At 46.4% G+C, this 20,770-nt stretch overlaps 5 protein-coding genes across 5 annotated transcripts; 1 reads left to right on the forward strand and 4 right to left on the reverse strand.

Moving 5' to 3' along the window:
• Window positions 1–451: 451 nt before the first annotated feature.
• N7462_010488 (homeobox domain-containing protein) lies at window positions 452–2,405 on the reverse strand (the record flags this gene model as incomplete). Its single annotated transcript, XM_057082202.1, has 3 exons — window positions 452–1,746; window positions 1,803–2,005; window positions 2,077–2,405. The coding sequence occupies 3 exons, from the start codon at window positions 2,403–2,405 to the stop codon at window positions 452–454; spliced, it is 1,827 nt and encodes a 608-aa protein (XP_056929242.1).
• Window positions 2,406–5,084: 2,679 nt separating this feature from the next.
• On the reverse strand, window positions 5,085–6,685 carry N7462_010489 (transcriptional regulator family TF; the record flags this gene model as incomplete). The annotated part of the gene is made up of 2 exons (XM_057082203.1): window positions 5,085–6,262; window positions 6,649–6,685. The coding sequence occupies 2 exons, from the start codon at window positions 6,683–6,685 to the stop codon at window positions 5,085–5,087; spliced, it is 1,215 nt and encodes a 404-aa protein (XP_056929243.1).
• A 1,544-nt stretch (window positions 6,686–8,229) lies between these two features.
• Window positions 8,230–9,811, reverse strand: N7462_010490 (uncharacterized protein; the record flags this gene model as incomplete). Its single annotated transcript, XM_057082204.1, has 4 exons — window positions 8,230–8,472; window positions 8,520–8,972; window positions 9,024–9,370; window positions 9,433–9,811. 4 exons carry the CDS (start codon window positions 9,809–9,811, stop codon window positions 8,230–8,232), a joined length of 1,422 nt encoding a protein of 473 aa, XP_056929244.1.
• Window positions 9,812–15,684: 5,873 nt separating this feature from the next.
• N7462_010491 (uncharacterized protein) lies at window positions 15,685–16,062 on the forward strand (the record flags this gene model as incomplete). Its single annotated transcript, XM_057082205.1, has 1 exon — window positions 15,685–16,062. One exon carries the CDS (start codon window positions 15,685–15,687, stop codon window positions 16,060–16,062), a length of 378 nt encoding a protein of 125 aa, XP_056929245.1.
• Window positions 16,063–18,113: 2,051 nt separating this feature from the next.
• On the reverse strand, window positions 18,114–19,018 carry N7462_010492 (sterol desaturase family protein; the record flags this gene model as incomplete). Its single annotated transcript, XM_057082206.1, has 3 exons — window positions 18,114–18,672; window positions 18,754–18,839; window positions 18,920–19,018. The coding sequence occupies 3 exons, from the start codon at window positions 19,016–19,018 to the stop codon at window positions 18,114–18,116; spliced, it is 744 nt and encodes a 247-aa protein (XP_056929246.1).
• Between the last annotated feature and the right edge of the window lie 1,752 nt (window positions 19,019–20,770).

Raw genomic sequence — 20,770 nt, forward strand, 5'->3', positions numbered from 1 at the left:
AAAAAGAGAATCAGGATTCAACCAGAACATCTGGGAATACCGTTGGGAATGTGAAAAAACAGTCAAGCAAAAAAGCAATCAAAACGCTTCAGGACCGGCCCCAGAATGGAAAGGGTATTAATACAACACACAAGACAGAAGGGATATATGTCACGCAATCAAGAGAAACAGCAACCAGTCCAACCGGATTTGCTTTCCCGGCCTTCGCCAGCGAGACGCGTAATTGCCCACGGTGACTATTTGCCATGCCCTGGGGTCTGGTTGGGGCCCAAAACGCCTCAGAGCAAAGAAAAATGGCCTAAAACAGTGGGAAATAAGGAATCTTCCGAGATGGAAACAAGAACCCATCGACATAAGCGCCACAAGCACTCCAAAGGCCGTGAAACATGAGAAAATGGGAAAAGAAAAGAAAAAGAGTAGAAGAGGAAGGTAAAAACCAAGCGCAAGATACTCAAGACTCAGAGGGCAGGCCATGCGAATTTATCTCATCTAGATTGACCATACCATGGGAATAGTCGCCCAACGCCGGGGAGGCGTGGCCAGACATGCCATGCATTGGTAGCTCAAAACTCGGAGCATCATGTGAGACAGCATAGTTGACGTTATGCTTGGAATACATATCGTTCATGGATAGCCCATCATCGACAAACGCCGATTGTTGATCGTGCGAGAAGCCATACATATCAGACGAGGTGTGAGACATGCTGGACAGAGGTGGGGAGTGGTTCGCAATCATGGGATCGGCAGGACTGACACCGGAGTACGGTGATGCAGTGTGAGATCCAACGGTCGATGTATCCGAAGGCCCACTGGCGAAAGGGATGGAAAATTGCGGTGCCATACTAGCAACAGGCGTAGAGTCGCCCTGGGCAGCACTGCTGAACATTGACGGGCTAGCGAAGTCGGACGGCGATACAGGAGTTGTTGCAGACATCGGATTAGTCCGGAAATCCAGTCCGTAACCGCCAGTGTCAATTCGTAGATCCGTAGGAAGAGCATGGGCCGACTGCGGGACCGGTGCATAGATACCAGAATCAGCGTGGTTGTAAGGTGCTGGTGTCTGAGGCACAGGAAACGATGACATGGGACCCTGCAGTACAGATATGTCGACCGCCACGGGCACAGAGCGACTTCGCTGGCGCTTATGCCCGCGGGCAGCAGGCATGTTGAAGCCCAAGTGATTGTGATCCTGGTAGAGATTCAAGTACGCGGCAGGGGCGAAATGATTGGGCTGAGAGGCGGGTCGTTGGATGAACGGAGGCGACATGGCAGCGGGGGCGGCAGGGACAGCGAAAGTGCTGCTGTTGCCATAGGCCAGGCGATTCTGGAAGGATTCCAAAGAAACAAGTTTAGCCAGCTGGACACTGAGAACCTTGGGATGGCCTCCCAGGTGATGAATCATGATCTGGCTGGCTTGCTGCTCCTCCGTGAAATCCCCACATTGATAGAACCCCCCGGAGTTGGAGGAATCCATGTAAAAGAGTGGTGGGCGGTTAAGTTCGACCACCAAGCCACCGGGTCGTACCGGAGCACCATTTGGCCCAGGATTCGGATCTCCAGTTTCTAGAGTGATGTTCTTAATATAGGCAAAAGGATACTCGATCTTGTAGCCTGCGGAGTCGTTATTTATATAGTAAGTCATGCAGGCCTTATCAGGTGAGTAGAAAACAACCAGGTCCATGGCATTCTGGCCAATCCGGCGCCAGCTACCAATCGTCAAGGAACGACAAGTGAAATGCGAGATAACTAACACAAATTGATCAGCGGACAATTGACTCAAACCGAATTTGTTGTATACATACCGACTTTCCCAGATGGATTAGGCTCGCTCGCATACATGCCGCCAGGTGCTCCATATCCGTTTGATCGCCCAAAAGCATCTCGGGCGCCAGGCTTGCTAGGATCAAATTGCATCGCGAGGTAATGACGCATCGATTCCGGAATCGAGTCACAACCCTCACCAGTCTCAATGCTCTTCTTAGCGAGCATCTTGATTTTCGCACGACTAAGCGCAGTTAGAACGGATTGTTTCATATTATTATTATTATTCCAAGAGGAATTCGAAAAGAACCTTACCGATTTTGAAACCAAATTTGTACGGACCGCTCAGTCATGTTGATGTCCTGAGCGATTCGCTCCCGAGTAGCGGCAGTAGGTGTAGGGTTCTTGTTGAATTCAAGCTCGAGGGTAACCAATTGATCCTGAGTGGCTCGTTGACGTTTGTTGTTTTTCTGCTGCTGAGTCAAGGTGCTCTTACGAGGCGGCCGACGCGCAGATGCACTCGAAGGAGCGGTGGTCGCGCTCGAGGTTGAGGGAGAGGGGGTAGAAGTTGGAGGCGAAGAGGAGCCAGTAGTCGCAGGGCCCGCACCCATCGAGGGATCAGGCGTTTCTGACAATGAAGACATGATTGCGCGCCAACAATTCGAAAAAGCAGATGATATATGTACTGGCGAGTTTTTTTGGTTGTTGGATTTTTCTTCGAAAGGGTTTGACGAGCGTCGTAGATAGAACGTTTCGTCAGAAAGAGTCGATGCGTGACGATCCGGCCGACAAGTGGAGATGCGGGTGCAGACAGATAATGACAGGATAGTGTTTTAAATCCTATTCTCTCGAAGCAGCGTCAAGCGCGAGAGGGTAAGTTCAAATGAATGTAAGCGTTTTGGCGAAGGGAGATCGGGCCGAATGCAAGTCGCGTTCGAATGATATCCACGTCAAAAAAACGGGGGTGGTTGGGTCAAGGGCGCGTCACAGAGGCGTCCTGGGGAGGTGGGAATGGAGGGTATAAAAAAAGGCTGGCCTATGCAGCTCCAATAGAAGGGCAATCGATAGTCCCCAATAATCAACCGATCAAATCCGACAAAGAGGGGTTCGAGAGTGGTCGAGGTTGGTGAAATCGCAATATCCAAGTTGAATCGATCAACAGGATAGGGAACGGTCGGCTTCGAAGAGGAAGACGTTCGAGGAAGCGAAAAGGGGAGGGGACAGAAAGAGCGGTACGGTCGTCGTGAAAGAGTGAAACGAGCGACCTGGCAGGACGAAAAGAAACGAATGGGAGAGGGGGGAGAGAACGGGAATGAAGACACACAGGAAGAAGAAAGAGGAGAGTGTCGAGCGTGAATGGAATCAGGAGATGCTGACTAACAGGAACCCCGTTCCAAACTGGGAACAACAACAGCCTTAGTTGCTTCTATTGGCACCTCGTGGGGCGTCGCTTCCGACCGCCTCGAATCTTTAGCCTCGATTAATCTATTTCGGTTCATTGGTTCTATCGATTCATGCCCGGCAGTCCGGAGACCGGAGAAGGGGGGAAGGGAGGGGGCGACTAAGCAGTCTAGCGGGAACAACCCTCTAGAACTCCCCTAATCTGTCCAGGGCTGCGATGAACGCAGATGATCCCCCGTGATTCTCCTAACCGGTTTCTCCTAACCGGCCATCCTGCGTCGGTCTGACTGGGAAGCCCGCTCCTGGATTTTGGCCCCTGCATCGGCTTGCATATGTCCAAAACCACATCATGACGGGGCAACAAGCCTTCTCCGCCGTCGCCGAGGAGGGGTTTTGCATGTCTTCTCCTTACACAACCCCCAGCAGCGGATGGTACAGAAAAGAGGCTTGTCCCACTCTGCTCTTGACCACTGACCACTGTGACACCATCCAGGGGACGGACCAGAGACCTTGCCGTGCTATCGTGCAATGACCAGCCGTGGCGTCGAGGCAACCAGAAACCTTCCTGTTCTTGTCCCCAACTTGAGTCGTTCCAGACTGCCCTGACTGCCCAGCTACCCATTCTCTGTCCTGGTCTATCCATAGCTGGCTTTGATCGTCCCCAAATGCCGTCGAACGGCAACCACCACGTGAGATCCGCGGGGATCTGAAACGCCGGCTGCTCGTGACAGTCGACGCGTCCACTCCCTCCCGAATTCGCATTGTCATTTCGAGCGATAAACAGTCTCTTTCCGGGTGTTCGTTCCCCTCTCAAGTCTGTGAGGCACTGTACCCCGTAATGCTCGTAGCAACGTAGGCTTGCAGAGCCTTTCCCGGGCCCTTGGAAAACCGCCTGCCCCTGATTCGAGAACACCTCAGCCAGGGCTCCAGTGGGCGCCACCGTTGGACTCCCACGGTTCCAGGGGCTGATCCAGTGCATGGGGCCAATGAGCATAAGGGAGTCTCGGGCCCACGGAGCCCCGAGCCTGTGGACAGAGGGAGAACAGCATCCAGGTACCCGCTGCGAGAATAACTATGATTGGTCTCAGCTGCAATGACAGGTCATTCCAGACCGACGCTCTCCGTGTTGGACAGGCTCAGTCCCGGACTGCAAAATTCAGGGTGCAACCTACTGGTCGGGCCTGGCCAGTCTGAGTTCCGGTCAAGGAAATGTTCCGTGCGTTTCTCGATTGAACCCCATTGGCCCGATCGGACCAAGACAGCCACGACAAAAAGGTATTGGCTTCCCTGCGCTGCAGCGCACGTCACACTAATGACCCCGTGCGCCTTCGCGTCTTCCGTAGGATCCGATGTTTCAACGGCAGTGGACTGACGATGCCGACGCTGGGAGTCGTGCGCATTTCTTGAAATCAAGAAGTTGGTGAAGTCGGGGTATAGAGGAACCCAGATATGGTGAACAGAAAAGGGTGCCACTGTGATCTCGGCCGTCACATACCATCCCAGGGATCAAGGGTTTGTGGGAGTGTGGACACCCTGAGCCCACACACTTCCGAGCGCAGGTGGGCTCTCCAGTGTTGCTGCCACAGTGCAAATCCTTGTTTCTGCTCAGCTACCTCATTGGGCCCAGGGCTGAGCCCTTTCTTCATATTTTCATCAACTTGGCACTAGTCAACAGCGGTGGGTAAAGTAGAGCAGGCAGCGAATGGAAAAGACCCTATGGCTGGAGATATCGTCGCTGTACAGCGATAATTCTAGGTCGCTGGGGGATGATTTTAGAACACCACGTGTGATGGCCATTGAATTAATTCAAGCTTATCTTCCATCTATAATCTACCCGCAACTGAGAATCATCACCGCCAATTTATAATTATTTATTTAGAAACAGTACCATACAGGGTGACCTATACATGCATGCATTGAACCTAAAAAATGAACTGACAAGACTGTTGATCTAAAGACCTGATTTGCTCCTCTGCTTTAGATATGCATGTTTCCAAATCCAACCCCGGCAAAGAAATTGATTGCACCTGATCCATTATTTCCCAAATCCTTTCAGTGAGTCGCATCACGGTGTTGCGTTGTTGCTCTCGATAGAAATCTGTCATCGATTCATGCTTTTGCCGCACCCAAACTCGGTCTTCAATGCTGATAGCCTCTCGAGCGGCAAGGTAAAAGGGCTGCGGTAGAGATGAATCGGGTCCGCAGCCAGTGGAGAGCTGATTCATGAGCCCGAAACATGTATGTGCTAGATGTTGAACCCGTGGGGAGCGAGTGGGATCTCGAAATACACGCCGTGCAAGTAGGAGATGGGCAGTCCAGTAGAAACATTCCGTCAGAATATCTAGAGGTGGGCGTGTACAGGCTCCTGGGGCGACACCAGTATACCTAGCGCCCCAGGAACGAAGCTCGGTTTCAAGACGGTGTGCTTGGGTTAGAATCCCATCAGTTGGTGCGCGGCTTTCCAACCCGTTATCCACATCGCATGCAAGATGCGAGATTTGAACGAAGAAGCACATCAGCGGCTGAGGACACCCGGTCATTTTGTGGAAAGATGGTTCGGTGTTGTCCCACCGCTCAGAGTCAGGCTGATGAAGCACAAAACTGCGAGGAGCGTACGGCCGCCGTTGCCGCGAGAAGGCTAGCATCACATCAACCATGGCAAATCGTTGCACCGTCATCCGGGAAAGGGCGCTATGTGGTATCTGGTGAAAGCGATCTAGGGCCCTCATGAGGAACGAGGCACATCGGACATGGGGTTCCAAAACCCCGTCTTCCGACTGGGCCACCACCACACCCTGTAGGACAACGGCAGTGAGCAATGCCTCGTAGTCGAGTTTGTTTGCTGTTACAATGCATTCTGTTTCACAATCGCCTCCCGTCTCGATCATTCGAAGATTCTGTCCAATGGTTCCCAGCATTCTCTGTTGATGCTGGGCTGCTGTTGATACATTGCCTAGGCCAAAGTTGAGCATGTGCTCTGTAGCAATACACACAACAGTCTCCAGAAGAACTGGTGACGACAAAGCCGTGAATGATAACTGTCGATAAGGATTCTCAGGACCATCTAGTGCAGGAACATTTGATGATACAAGCCTCACATCTGCAGGTCACCGAGTCAGCAGGATGGGTCATCGATATGAGCGGCAGGAATAGAAATAGGCATACAGTATTCCCATGCGGATTCCTCCTCCCCGGATTGAAACGGGGAATTTCCAAGAAGTGATAGGGTTCTACGGCAAAGATCCGCACCGTTTACGCGCCGGGTATGTCCATAGCGAGACCTATGCCTGAACAAAAAAGGTTGGGTTTGGCGTACCCATTTGAACCCAGACGGATATCGACATTCTAGATTCCGCAAAGAGCAAAAGGAACAGCTTGGCCGTTTTTCATCACATTTATGGTGCCTTTGGCGACATGGGAGACACCCTGCTCAGTACCTAGTTAGCTCCATCCACCATATGAACAGTTCGGAGAGAGTCTTATTACCAGTTCGCGACCGCGAGAAGCGCTCCTCAAGGGTCATCCCCTAGAACGGTGGCCCACTAGTCCCAGCTTTTCTTAATCGATGATATAACGTGCTGATTATTTCAGAGGAACAAACCTTATGGCGCAACTTCCCCGCTTATCGTAATAGCCAGGTCACATGATAGTGATATCTGAACGATCGGGAGGCGTCCTTTCCTTTTTGGCAGTGGGTATTGGTGGCTTGTCTCTGAAAAGAGGAAATTCCAAATAATTCAATAAATTCAATTGAATGATATTTCATTCATTAGCAGATGGAACCTTACGAGGTTTTTAACAGGCCTTATCCTTTCTCGCTCATTTTCACGGATTGCTCACGAAGAAGGACTGCTGGTCCTTTAATTCTGTCAATTTAGTTGATAAAAAGAAATGGTGCACGTATCATACTGATATTGTTTTGCGAAATTCTGACCGATAGTTCTATATTTATACGTAAGAGGAAAGAATGACGCAGTCATCAGCTCCAGGTCACCCAGTCTTGCACATAATTTACCTGGAAGGCGTAGGAGAACTTTCGTTTATACCTCCCCTCAATCTATATATCCACCTCCCTTTATGCTGCTCTCACGCGTTGATCTCCTACTAATCTACTCTCATTTTTGCTCTCGCTCTTACCGGCTGCCACTACTCTCATATTTAACTCTCACTTTTACCATCACCTCTTGTTATTCTACTCATTTCAATTCTTGCCTCACAGATATATAACGTGTCGACCCCATTATCCCTAGCGAAGGAGCGCAATCTTGCAGCGAACAAGGACCGAAACCAAGTCAGGACTGCAATTATCAGGCCTGACGGTAAGAACTTCTAGATAGGAGTCGGACAGTTGGATAAAAGTCGGCAAAAACCCGGCTCTTCTCCAAAATCGGCTGAGCGACCGACCTGGACCAAGGAGAGGTGCCAGAACGAGTTCGCTGCTGACTACCACAACGCAAAATGGCCGGCTGAAAGGAAACGCGCTGCTTTGAAGGAATCCCGGTATATAAAATTGTGGCCTAGAGGGATGAAGACAAAATTATCTTGATCACGCCCTGGCCACGTGGCCCTCTCTAATGAGCTTGTGGAGCTCGTCTGCTACAATATGACGAACAAGGTACGAGCCTACCGCTGGCCACTGGACTTCAATAGTTTCGGCGGCATCTCTACCGGCTGGATACCAGTCGATCTAACTCCCGTCGGAGCTGCACATGGCTTATTTACATACCCAGTGTAAAAAGCTGGTACATCTTGTGTGGTTATACAGCGGCATGCATCACGAGATACCTATACCATGATAAGACAGACGGATAACGCAGCCCTTGCAGCCCCACATAGCTACATGATCTACGGATAGCCACTCTTTTCGCTACCATTTGGTAGCAATTCCATGAGAGATAAACAAGAAAACGATTCTCCTGTAAGAAAAATTTGCTTTATAATATTGATCAGTCGCGACAAGTAGACAAAATCTGCTGTCTCTGACCTTTCACTCGAAAACAAACTATGGAGCAGCAGAGTAAAGAACGGCCTGGTCATATACAACTAGGAGACTGCAAAACATTTACATCATCCCAGGACTGCCCGAACGACTTGAACTGCGCGATCCACAATAGTTTCAATCTCAGCTCGCGTCGTGTTGTAAGGGGGAGCAAAGCAAATGTGATCTCCATTGACACCATCGACTCCACCATTGCCTGGCATCAATGAGATTGAATACTCCGGCTTAAGGCCTGTTTCATGAATAGCCCAAGCAATACCCTTAGATGGAGGGTAAGGATTTTTGCTTTCTTTATCTTGGACAAACTCAATCTATAATTGATTAGTGTCGTTCAGGTAAAGGCCAAGGGGGAACGAACAGCCCAAAACAACCCTCTGCCCCTTATATCACCAACGTGGTCATTGCCATCAAACTTTTGGTGAAGCAACTGACCCAGATACTGACCCATCTCACGAACATTGGCTAAAAGATTATCTTCTTGTATAATCTTCTGTACCCTGTAAGCGGCAGCACAGGAAACAGGATGCCCTTGATATGTTTGGCTATGAGAGAATGCTCCACTGCCTTTTGTTAAAGTATCTATAACATGCCGATTGACGAGAAGCGCTGCTATTGGAGCATATCCTGCTCCAAGACCTTTGGCGATGGTTTGCAGGTCAGGAACGACGTCCTCCTGCTCCCAAGCGTGAAGTGTTCCTGAACGACCCATGCCACAGATGACCTCATCCAAAATGAATAGGGCCCCATAGCGCTGACAAACATCTTTCATTGCTTTCAGGTATCCAGGAAGCGGGGGAACACACCCAAGAGTCTTGGTCAAAAGGTTAGCAAGCTTTCTTAATACCGATTGAAGTGTACGAACCGTCCCCGACATCGTCTCCGTTACAAATGCGCAGACAGTATCTGGACCTAGCCGCTGGAACTCGTCATCAAGTTCTTGAGAAAGTCTTTGAATATAATCTTCCATGGCTTCGCCGGTTCTCATTTCTCGATAAGGATAACATTGTGAAACATGATGGACATTCTTTGCCAGCACTTTCTCATAAAGGGCTCGACGACCAACATGGTGGCCGACTGACAGTGACCCAAGGGTGTTACCGTGATAGGACTGCTTTCGAGCGATAAAATTAACTCTTTGAGGCTGGGGATTAGGCAGTTCCATGAAATATTGCACTGCCATTTTGAGAGAAGCCTCAACTGCTTCGGTTCCTAGGGGCATGGATGCTTATGAGTCATCGTGAAAAGTCAATATATGGCCTTTTGATTCTTACCTGAGCTGACAATGAAAGCCCGAGACATTTTGCCGCAAGTAGAATCAACTAATATCTTGGAAAGATTCTCGGCAGCACTATTGGTGAAATAAAGGGAATAGCAGTAAGGAACTTTCTGCAGCTGCTCCAGGATGGCTTCATGCACGCGCTTGTCACTGTGTCCAAGACAGGAGACAGCTGCTCCACAGGTAGCATCAAGAATCCTGAGTCCATCATCAGTCAACAAATAGCTTCCTTTTCCTCCAACGATATTCAGAGGCTTTTGACGGAGCTGATGGTACAGCACAGAACCATTTCCATCTGTTGCGTCATTTCGCGCATGCTTCACCAAGGTTGGGCATGATAGTGGGGCAGCTGAATCTGGCTTATAGTCACCCATGATATGAGAGTAATTGATACTTGAAACTAGAAAGGCAGAGTATTGATTCGATGACAGTAAATATTCATCTCCGGTATGAGGGTTCTCACTTGGACAGAGGGAAGGCACGGAATATATGCTCGAAGGAATGCCAAGCAAAATCTACAAACGTTCAGCTTCGACAACAACCAGAGGGAAAGGAACCAACGACAGTCAATATTATTGGCCAACCTTTTGGCCATCTAGTTGTGACGGAGAACTCCAACCCATCATGCTAGATCATCGGGCGATAAACTATGCCCGAAGAGGAAATATTTGTCGGACCCACACAAGTCGATAAAGCAGCGGGTCGCCACAAACCGGCAGGCGATAAGACGTCCGGAACCCAAAACTCACGCCAGAGTGGTTCAGGCGAATTCATGAGAGCCTTATTGACAAATCTGTGGTGAAGTTTCAGCTTCCTCGGATTGGATAGAAATTCCGAACAAAAATTTCAATGATCACCGGACGCTGATTCGCTTTAATCACCGCAAGACAAGTTGGAAGGGCTCCTCCAAACACGTAGCTCGAAAGCAAAGCTGATGATAATCATTTTGCGACCCGAAGATTACTTTATGAACCAAGGTGCCCGTCGGCAAACCAAAGATTCCGCTGGGGAGCAATGATTATACTACTTGTATAAAGATTATTATCGATTTAACTATTTATAATATGGTTATAAGATAGGTCCCTTTAGCTATATTAAGGGTAGCTTGTATGAACTACTTCTAAGGAACCTTTTTCCGCTAGAGCTTCTAGATAAAGATTTCTTGTTAACTAATGAACCAGGACGCTTGAAAGCAAGCCTTCGAATGCAGGCAGGATGAGATGGATCAGCGAACAAGCTAACAAATCACACCACACCACGATGGGAGGAAGCCTCTCAGAGAGGAAACAGATGCTGCTTCAGCGAAAGATGTTGATTCTCTCCCTATCTGAGATGCGCAGCTATATTCTGCAAAGAGTGTGCTAGCAAAGATATTCTCCAATCAGAGATCCCCCATAGTCAGCCATCCCCCCCTACACTAGGTAGCAAGGAGAGATAGCGAAGGGTTGATTAAGCTCACAGGAAAGAACATACAGAGCTAATTGCAAATGGATATCTATCCTTTTACTTCGAGATGCTAGGTCCTATCGCTATTATAACAACTTACATGGTTCTTTATGTTATGCGAGCGCCAGAGTACATCGGGGTTCTCGGAGGAAAGAGCGTATGCGCCTGCAAGGTCTTCTTTTCCTCGATTTGTCGCTCTGGTCCTACAGGTTCAGACTTATCCTTTTCAGGTGAAGACATTTTCATAGGTGTAAGATCTGTTCCTGTGTAGTCTCCCCTGTATGACCACTCGACGAACCGTACCACAATGTAATAAAATGTCTCTTTGAATAGATAATACCCCGAGGTACTCTATGAAGTCATGAGAAAAAGCCAATCCAAGATCTTTGTTGTGACAGCTTTTGGTGAATTTATATGTTTTCGGGGTGAGGTAACTAAAATATAATGTCAGCATAAGTAGTCATCAGAAGGTATGAAAATAAAAGTTAAAACAGACGATTCAGATTCAGGTTCAAGAGTCCGAAATTAGGAGGCTAAGTCAGACTATGCCGTGGTCTACATGGGAATTGAGTAAATAACAACTTCTTGTCCTCGGGCCAGGTATTCTTAGCGCTTTAGCATCTTGCTCCAAATTTGGCTTTAGCAATAACTTCATACTAAAGCATAGAACTAGATATAATTGTATAGAGAGGTAATCAGATAACTCTATTATGTAAAACCGAAATAGCTGAGAAGGAATCCTTATACAATATTCGCTGCCTTATTGAAATGAAATTCTTTCTCAGCCCCTTGGTCTTCCTTGTGACGCCATCTAGTACGCACATTTATCTCCAGTCGCGGAATTAAAGACTTGAAATTATAACAATGCATACTTGTACCCTTATCAATGCTCCCTATATCATAGTTTTGTAGGATCTTAGCAAAGATAAGCTGGGATAATCGTACCCCAAGTAGCCGTGCAGGACAGGTCTGTGATCCTTGGCCAAAAGGCATATATATCTCCGAGGTTGTAACTGCTTGCCGTGAATCATAGCTCTCCGAAGTTGGGTCATAAAAGCGGTAAGCATCAAATGTATTGGGGTCACGATAATATTCAGCATCTCTGTGAATTGAATGTGCTGGTAAAGTAATGTGGTCGCCTGACTTGAGAGTCAGACCCAAAGATGGAATATATAAAGGGGTCATGACACGACGGCTTCCAGTTTCTTTATATATGATGATTAGCATAGTTTTTATTTGCTAGAAAGATCAACTCACGGTGTAGTGGCCCATGGAACCGGAGGACCTCTTTGGTAAAGCTCTCAAGTTTTGGCGTATGCTCGAAGACATCAAAACCCCATTTGCCTTCACAGAGATCTAGAGCTGTAGCTAACTCTTTTCTCAAAGGGCCAATATATTCTGGCCCTTGCATGACACAGAAAAGCATGTTAGTCGTTACAACGGCGATGGGGCCTGCCAACTCAAAGAAGAAGAATAAAACTTCATTTGCAATTAGCTCCGCATATTCTTTCTGCTGAGCTCGATCAATCCTTTTGCTGCCTTTTCTTGCTGCTTGATCAACTAAAAGATCCATTAGTAGGGGAGAGTCTCTTTTTGCATAATTCCCGTTTTCCATAATATTATTGAATTTGCTTTTAATCTCTGGTACTAATATTTTTCTTGCAGCACCACTGGATGATCTAAGATCACGGCATATAGGCAAGATATACCAGAATAAAGATTGTAGGATCCGAGGATAACTTCGACGGGCCATGGCTTGGGTCTCCAGTTGTTCTGCATAAATTGCGAGATGTTGAATAAGATTAGAGTTCTTTCTCAGTTCAGGACGGAACATGATCGAAGCGCAAAGTTCGTTAACAGCATGAAGTATCGTCTCAAATGCGCTGGTTGTATACCATTCTGAAAAACTAATTAGTCGATGTAACTTTCAATAAAGCTTCAGACATATGTCTTTTCTATTACCGTTATTATCCAATCGAGGAAAGAACTGAGGCAGGATAGTTTCCAGTTCTGTTGTAGCGAGGGTTCCTAGATTTTCTAAATTATAGAAACGGTTATTTATTCGAATAATTTTTTCTGTCACGCTACGAAGTTTGACGTACTCATGGGAATGCTCTTAACACTTGCATGTATGGCGTCAACAGGGACTTTCCAACTCAGATCGTGAATGCCCTCAAGAGCAAGCTCCTTTTATGAAAATTTAATATTAGCCTATTTTTATACTATCATTCCATTCGACTTACAGTACTTAACAATTTCGCAAAGCTGCACTGGTCTCTTGGTAGGTGGCAGTATTCTTTGATGCATTGCGGCGGAAGCACAGTCATTGTACCAACACCAAAGATATCTGTATAGGCAAATGGGCGCCCTTTTTTGATATACTATTCTAAAACCTCAATTTTCTTATACTAGGGTACAGTGAGTGAGCTAGAACGCATTATTTTCTTACCTTCTGGTAGGCCATTTCTAGTGCTTTTTCCCAATCAAAACTCGATCGCCTCCATTGCAGGGATGGACTCAGCCAAGTTCCATCATGTATGAGCGGAAGCTTTCCAACTTTATTCCTTGTTCGGCTGTGATAGATATAATCTGAGCCTATAATTAGGCACACGACAGCAAGAACAGCAGCCATAACAGCCCTCAAACAGGCTTCTGTATGATTAGAAGCATTGTCGAGCGGTGCCATTTTCCTGAGAGGAGAGAGAAAAAAGGGCGTTTGTCAAATGCAGCATCGAACTTGAGGTTTCATTTAAATTAAATTATTTAAACACGGGTGAAAAGATATAGATATTTCCAGTAAAACTAGAACAAAACCCATCCTGTTTTCCGTCTACCACGGAGAAAGCAATTTCTCGACTACTTTGAACTTGAACAAGAAAAGAAAATATATATTAATTTTGTACCACTTCAATAGTCAATAAATTTTCTGCAGGCAGATACAGCACATCATGGATATGATATCCGTGATAAGCAATTCTGGGTACGTATCAATATTGTATTCCTCCTTCTACTCTCGTATGGGGGATCCGGGCTCACGAGTACAGATGTAGCTTGCAGGTGTCGGAAAATGAGCCAACTGCAATGGAATCTGAATGGAATGTACAATGTGAGGAAGTAGCAGTGAGACGATAGTGGATCCCAGAACAGCAGATAGGCATATATATGCCATAGATCGCTCGATCGATGCACAGAGAAAGATGGACACAATATAATGGACGCTGCTCTTTATCAATTATATCATAAGAGAGGCCAATAAATCAAGTAAGTTACCATAGTAATGTTTTACGTTGATTGAACATCTATCTACATAATCTAAATGATTGCAAGAACCGAAAGCCCGAAATATATGAGCGCTAAGAACAGAGCTTCTATGCTGCCCTAATCTCAGACATGCTTATTACTTTTAGCGAATTCTCGAAACAACCGTTCAAGCTAACCTGGTTATAAGAGATTGATTCTGGTCACAAAATTAGATAATCTGTATTACTTATGCTCTTATCTGTCAAGTACCGGAATGCAACTCGAAATACGTATATCGTCGGTAGACACAAACGGAACTCTTCCATTCCCCGATGAAGGATAAAGGCACTTTTGCTCTTCAAAACTCTTAGCCAAACGCGGGTCCTACGAGGAAAATTTCTACTATTCTATCAGTTCTGAACAAAATAAATAGGATAGTGAGATATTAGACAGAGATCAATTTGAAGAACCTCCGCAACATACCTATAAACCAGGTAGGCCTTAATATAGCCCATTCCAGCTCCTCATTCAAGGTATCGAGATACTTGTGAACTTGGCCCATATACGGGTCACCTTTCTCAAGGACACTGGCACTCATAAATATTTAACACTTTACACCTTTAGGGCGGGCAAAGTCAATGAATCTGATCATAAATGCCATATCGATACGCTCGCCTGTAATAATGTACGCAGCAGAGATAAGACCTATTTCGCTTGTCAATACTTGGCTAAAAGGATTGACATGCGTGCTCTCACCTGTTAGGTCAAAATAAGACTTTTTTTATGGACAGGTGAGTGAAGTGGTGTGAGATGCTAGGATAAATGGTATGCTTGTGTTATCCATGAGCTGGGCAAGACGATTGGCAGCTTTCCCATGTCCGCCAAGCACAAGAACAGTCATTTTTTCCTGAAAACTTATAGTTATATGTTGAAACCAAAAATTTAGATAGGAAAATAAGTGGGTATCAGACTTTTATACCCACGATTTGCGTCTTGTTATGCATGTAGAACGCGTATAATTAAGGAAAACTAGTAATAGGATGCAATAAAGATGTTTTCCGTCCAAAGACGGTAGTACAATGATCTCCGGCACTTGTCATCCTTGGGAACTAGCGTAGAATTATATGACTCTTAATAATAATTAATTAAAACTATTGTGACACAATTCACGATTCACCACCCCGAGAGAAGTCTCTTGGGATAATTATTAGGGTGAAATTGGTTATCCCAGATACGTCACGTTACACAACCAATACAGTGTAGGTGTTTGTCCTACCTTGCATTCAGGCGAGACAGACATTAAAACATCAAAAAAAAGAAAATAAAATGAACAATAGATTTCATTGTCAGAAGACAAACGCCCTGAAGTCTATGATAAGTAGAACGATATCCTATCTTCTTTAAAAATTTGTCTTTGTATCTGGTTTTGAATCAGGTACATTTGAGTCTTTACCTCATTAAAGAGTTTTTTTTGGTATGGAATAAGTATCCACCGACAGACCTTGATATTATAAAGACCGGAGCTTCACTGACTCAAAGTTCATAAAGAGTGTCCGCTACCATGGAGAAGCAAATCCCCGCCAGAGAGTATGAAGAAGTAAACGCAGTGGCCAATATTTATATCGACGGTATGAAAAATTCGGACTGGTCTATTCTCGCCAGTGCCTTTCGGGAAACAGCCAGCGTCTACGCACACATCTCTGGGAAATGGACAGAATCCAACATGCATCATCTTCATGAGATGCTAGAAAACTACCCGAAAGTTCCTGACTTCACCCACAACGTGAGTGTGATTAGTATGACACCAGTGGTTGCTGTTGTTAGGATTGAGATAGACTACGTGGATACCTTCAATCCATTCACGGATTTTATCACAATGGCAAAGGTAGATGGAAAATGGCAGATTGTGTCGAAGGCTTCATGCGAGTATACCAAATGATTTTGTGATGCTTGAAGGATAGGAATTATTCGTTGCTCTATGCCTGCACACCACAATTTTCTATTGAATGTCATACCGCTACCAAGTTGTGAGATTGTAGTGTTGACACACACTATATGGGTTAGATGCGCGCCTCCTATCTGAGGTCCTCTTTTTGTATTTGTTCGCAATTTAACTTAGATTGATAGCTCCTCACAGCTTATTCCTGAACCAACTATCTTCAACCCCTCAGTTTGTCGCTGTCCATACAGGGATCTCTAGCAGTATTCAACTTTCAACACGACGATTAATGATATTGGAGCCATCTGATCCTAGGCCCTCTGATCCTAAGCCCTCTGATCCTATAACTACATCTAATGGTCGGGCCAAAACATGACTGTGACAAGCCCAATCATGGAGCGTGTCAACATCACCTGTAACAGACCTAACAGTTACGCGCTCGTCTAATCTAATCCCATGAGGCAGCGAGGTAAGGACGAGGGTGGCGAGAGAAACTCCACCACTGCAACTTCGTGTCAACCGCAATACCGCAGTTTCGGCAGAGGTAGTCGAGCAGTTATCGTTTCTGCCCTGTTTTTTTAATTAAAACGGAAAATTCAGCTAATTGTTCCTAAAGTTGGTTCTTCTTCTTGCTGCTCTGGACGTGGTAAGTTGTTTCATGTGATAAACCACGGCCCCGCTTACTGGTTGACAGTCATTACAACGGCATTGCCGACAACTTCCGAACAATCGCGTGTCTCCGGGGATGGCTATACTTGGATCAGCTCATCATTTGCTTTCGATAATGCAGCATCAAGCTTACTTTGGGGCAAGCTTAGCGACATAAGAGGTCGGAGCTGGTACGAAATACAGAACGCGCTCAATACTTGGCATTCTCGGGATGGTATGGGCTTTAGCCAGCGTGATTGGCTCCATCATTGAAGGTCCTTTCACACAAAGATTATTCTGGAGATAGTGTTTTTATATGAATTGTATGTTTTCTTCTGTTTTACATAGAATTCTTTGAATCATTACTAATCAAATTAGTGCCGCTTGATGGTGCTGCTCTTGTCGTTTTGGTCTTTTCTTCAGAGTTAAACTTGAGCGAATGTCGCTTATACAAGAGCCTGAAGCTATCGACTGGACAGGCATTTTGACACCGGAGGCACACTCATATTCCCTTTTAGCCTCCAACTCGCTGCAACCATGGTCAATGGTCCTCATCAGTAAGACCCCAAGCACTTGATGCATGGTAGACTAAACCGCTACTCTTGTACTCTATAGCAAGATCTGATGTGCCTCCGTCAAGAGGCGAGCTACCGTCTCGTAGCCCCCTGTGTAAAAGAAATGTATCGCGGTATACCCAGCAGCGTGATTATGCTGCTCCACGCACAGATCTTTGGGTGCACACAAATACTCAAGATGCCGAACCCACTGAATCCTCTCATTCTTGGTCGTGATCACAAAGAGGTTATAGGTATTATTTATATGTCTATTTTTGCGTGGTTCATATTCGGCGGGGGGCGGACAGCAGCGGCAGAGCTTGGATGAGTCTCAAATTGATGGAGTTGCTGTCGTCGTTGTTGATGTCCATTTCCCCTGTGCCGAACGTAAAAAGTACCGACATTGATAAAGCTAGTACGATGCTGATCCCTACCGGCTCGAAATTGTGTTGAATGGCCAGTATGTAGCACAATGCTATGATAGGGGATTTTGCTTCTCCAAAGTGGAGCAAGGAGTAGCTGAGTACCAATTATGTCCTAGCACTCATAAACGCGCCATGGACGTTCCTCTAAATTGTTCGAAGAGTCAGTTCTCATCACAGAGCCACAAACCGTATATTAATCGAGACAAGCCGCCTCAACTTTTGCCATGAATTTCTCAGCTACGGCATGAGTTTAGCGATGTTCAGAAGACCAATTAGTTTTAAGAATAGCTAAGTCTAGTCATGGCAAATCAACCCTTGAACAGTAGCATAAGAAAGGCTATCATCTATCAGGTAAATAGCTTCAGACAGGGCCAACGCCCAAATTGAAGAGAAAATAGGCAGACCGTCTCTGCTAACGCTCAGATCATTGTGTCTTCTTTGCCTTCACCTTTTCCCCTCTTCGGCGCTTCAGGGCATCCGGAGTGTATTCGGTGTCAAGGAGGTAGTCCCACCAGCGGAAGCTGCTTGAGTAGTTCCCAATGAATTTCTCATGGTGGAGGTCGTGATGATCAGCACCAGCCCAGAAAGGCAAGAAATGGTGAAGACTGCAAGGAAATTCGTAGCCACTGTGGGCATCGATAGCCTGGAACAAGCGCAACACAATCCAGATATACATAGTGAGAATATGCAGGTTACCGGTGAAAGCACACCAGAGGATCGGGCAGCTGACGGTCCCGAAGCCGAGAATCATCACTTCAATTGGGGAAGCATATTCAGCGGCCAAACCAAATGGTGCGGAATACTGGTGGTGAATTTTGTGAATAGCCTTGTAGAGTGGACCCCAATGAAGAGCTCGGTGTATAAAATAGTGCCAAGTGTCCTCCATCACGAAAAATATTGCAATCTGATATGCCATAATCCAGGGAGACGGAAAAGGAATTGATGTTGATAGACCGCAGAACTGGGCCATTGGGTGGAAAAGCCTAGAAGAGCCGTTACTACGCAGTCGGGCCCAAGGGGCAAACATCATGTAGAATACCACTCCGTCGAGGGCAGGAACATACCAGATTTGAGGAAGTTCAACGGTGAAGTGGCTCAGAAGCACAAACTTGGCGCAATCCCATTGCTCGCGTAATGAAGGTACTTTGCTCTGAAGCGGAATATTAGTTTCGATGGCGGCTGGAATTGCGTTGATTTCGGCTAGTGCCAGGTGTTAGGCTTGCCACTTACACTTTGAATCTTGTATCTCTTGAAGAAACCCAAGCTATCGATGAAGATCCACGGAAGAGAGCGGCCGAAGTAGACCAACTCATGGATGACGAAAGACATGATGCCGGTGGCCAGGACATCATTCTGCACCCACGCATACCATGTGACCCACAACCTCTCTGCCACGCTCAGGTGGGTATTGGATTTGGTGATATCCTGATATTGGTCCCAATAGGTGCCGGGGAGCAGGACGGTAGAATTCCTAAGAGAAAAAGGGTCAATATGCGACAAAGTCCACAAAAGAGTATAATTCAACCACCCAGGGGGTGGGGGGTGCAAGAAAGCGGAGGAGACACAGACATTGTGGTTCCTAGCAGGTCTTGAATAAGAGAGAAGCAGCAGAGGCTGAGAGAAGGAGAAGATTATTTCGTGAAGAGGGGAGTAAAAATGAAAGGGTCTGGGCGAGAGTACTATGGGCTATGTAGTGGACAGTATATTCCCTATTATTAAATCCTAATCCTGCTAAATTGAACATACATGCAGGAAGGTTCCAGGCAGCCAAACACAGGCGGGCAAATGCGCATTATCCAGTTGGTGGGGCTCGGATGGCTATCGGCCCGTCTGTGGCCTGACCTTTGCGCCGCTGATGACTTTTGTGTTCCGGCTCCTGGTCTCACCACTTCAGGAATAGCCCGCTTCGAGTTATCGACAGCTGTACTGGTTCTCACAGTATTTGCAAAATCTGGTAGGGCCATGAACAGTTTCCGCAGGTGTCGTTCACCGGTCCCGCAACCAGTAATTACGGTAATTTTCTCGATCTGCCAGAGACACACCAAGCAAAGAGAGTGGAGACTTTCCCAGTGAATTAGGATTAGCGCAGCTTGGGTGGAGCGCGGGGAAAGAAGACGTGTGTTAAAAGGTAATCCAATTTCGAATTCTACTGTACTATATCTTTGGTGCAGACGTTGAAAACCCCACGGTCGATTGTCTATCAGCGTGCTAGAGGTGGTTGCTTCTTTCAAAATTTTCAATAAACGAAGGGTGTTATACTGATAACATTTTGGCAGTACTTCATAATGCGCTCTCTTTCCTCACATCATTACTCATGGCTTGACCCTTCCAAAACCTCTCTCTTCAAACCTGCATGACGAAATTGGCCCTGAGCAATTTCTTCCCTTGCGCCAACCATAGTGACACACTATCCGAGGAAAACATCGAAACCTTGATCGGTATCCTTTTCGTAATAGGTCCAATTACGTTTGATGAAACTTTTGAGCTCAGAAAAAACTCTTCAATAAGGCGACAGATAGACTAACTTCACACCAGCTTCCGCGCACATTTGCGCAATCGATTCTTAAGTGATGAAATGATGCATTATCCATGACCAGTACGGATTTAGGCTCCGGCCATCGTCCACAATGCTGGAAAAGCTGCGCAATAAAGTCCCCAAATACGGCAGTATCTGTTGAGCCACGGAAAATACGGAACAGGACAATGCTATCCTGAGCATGTACAGGTAATATTTTATATCTTTGGTCTCGGTGAAACTGGGTTACTTGCAAAGGCGTCCTGCTAAGCCGTGCCTAACCCGTGCGTCTTAAACTGGCTCGTTTATCACATCCGGATGTATCAACATATACAAGGTGATACGATTGAAAGTCGGATAGGTTGTGCAAGTAGTAGTCACGCAAATCGGCATTCTGCTCTCTTGCGCGTGGTTGAGCAGTCTTTTTGGACCATCCTTTCGCAACAAGGGCTCGTCTGATGCCGGAAGCAGTGACTAATGTCTGGAACTCATCCCACAAAGAGACAGCCATCTCGTCAAAGTAGAGTCCTAGCTTTTCTGGAAGGTAGTGACACAAGGCTTCTGTC

The sequence above is a fragment of the Penicillium macrosclerotiorum genome (genome assembly GCF_028827735.1).
Source record: "Penicillium macrosclerotiorum strain IBT 26536 chromosome Unknown utg000010l_segment0_segment0, whole genome shotgun sequence".
Lineage (NCBI taxonomy): Eukaryota > Fungi > Ascomycota > Eurotiomycetes > Eurotiales > Aspergillaceae > Penicillium > Penicillium macrosclerotiorum.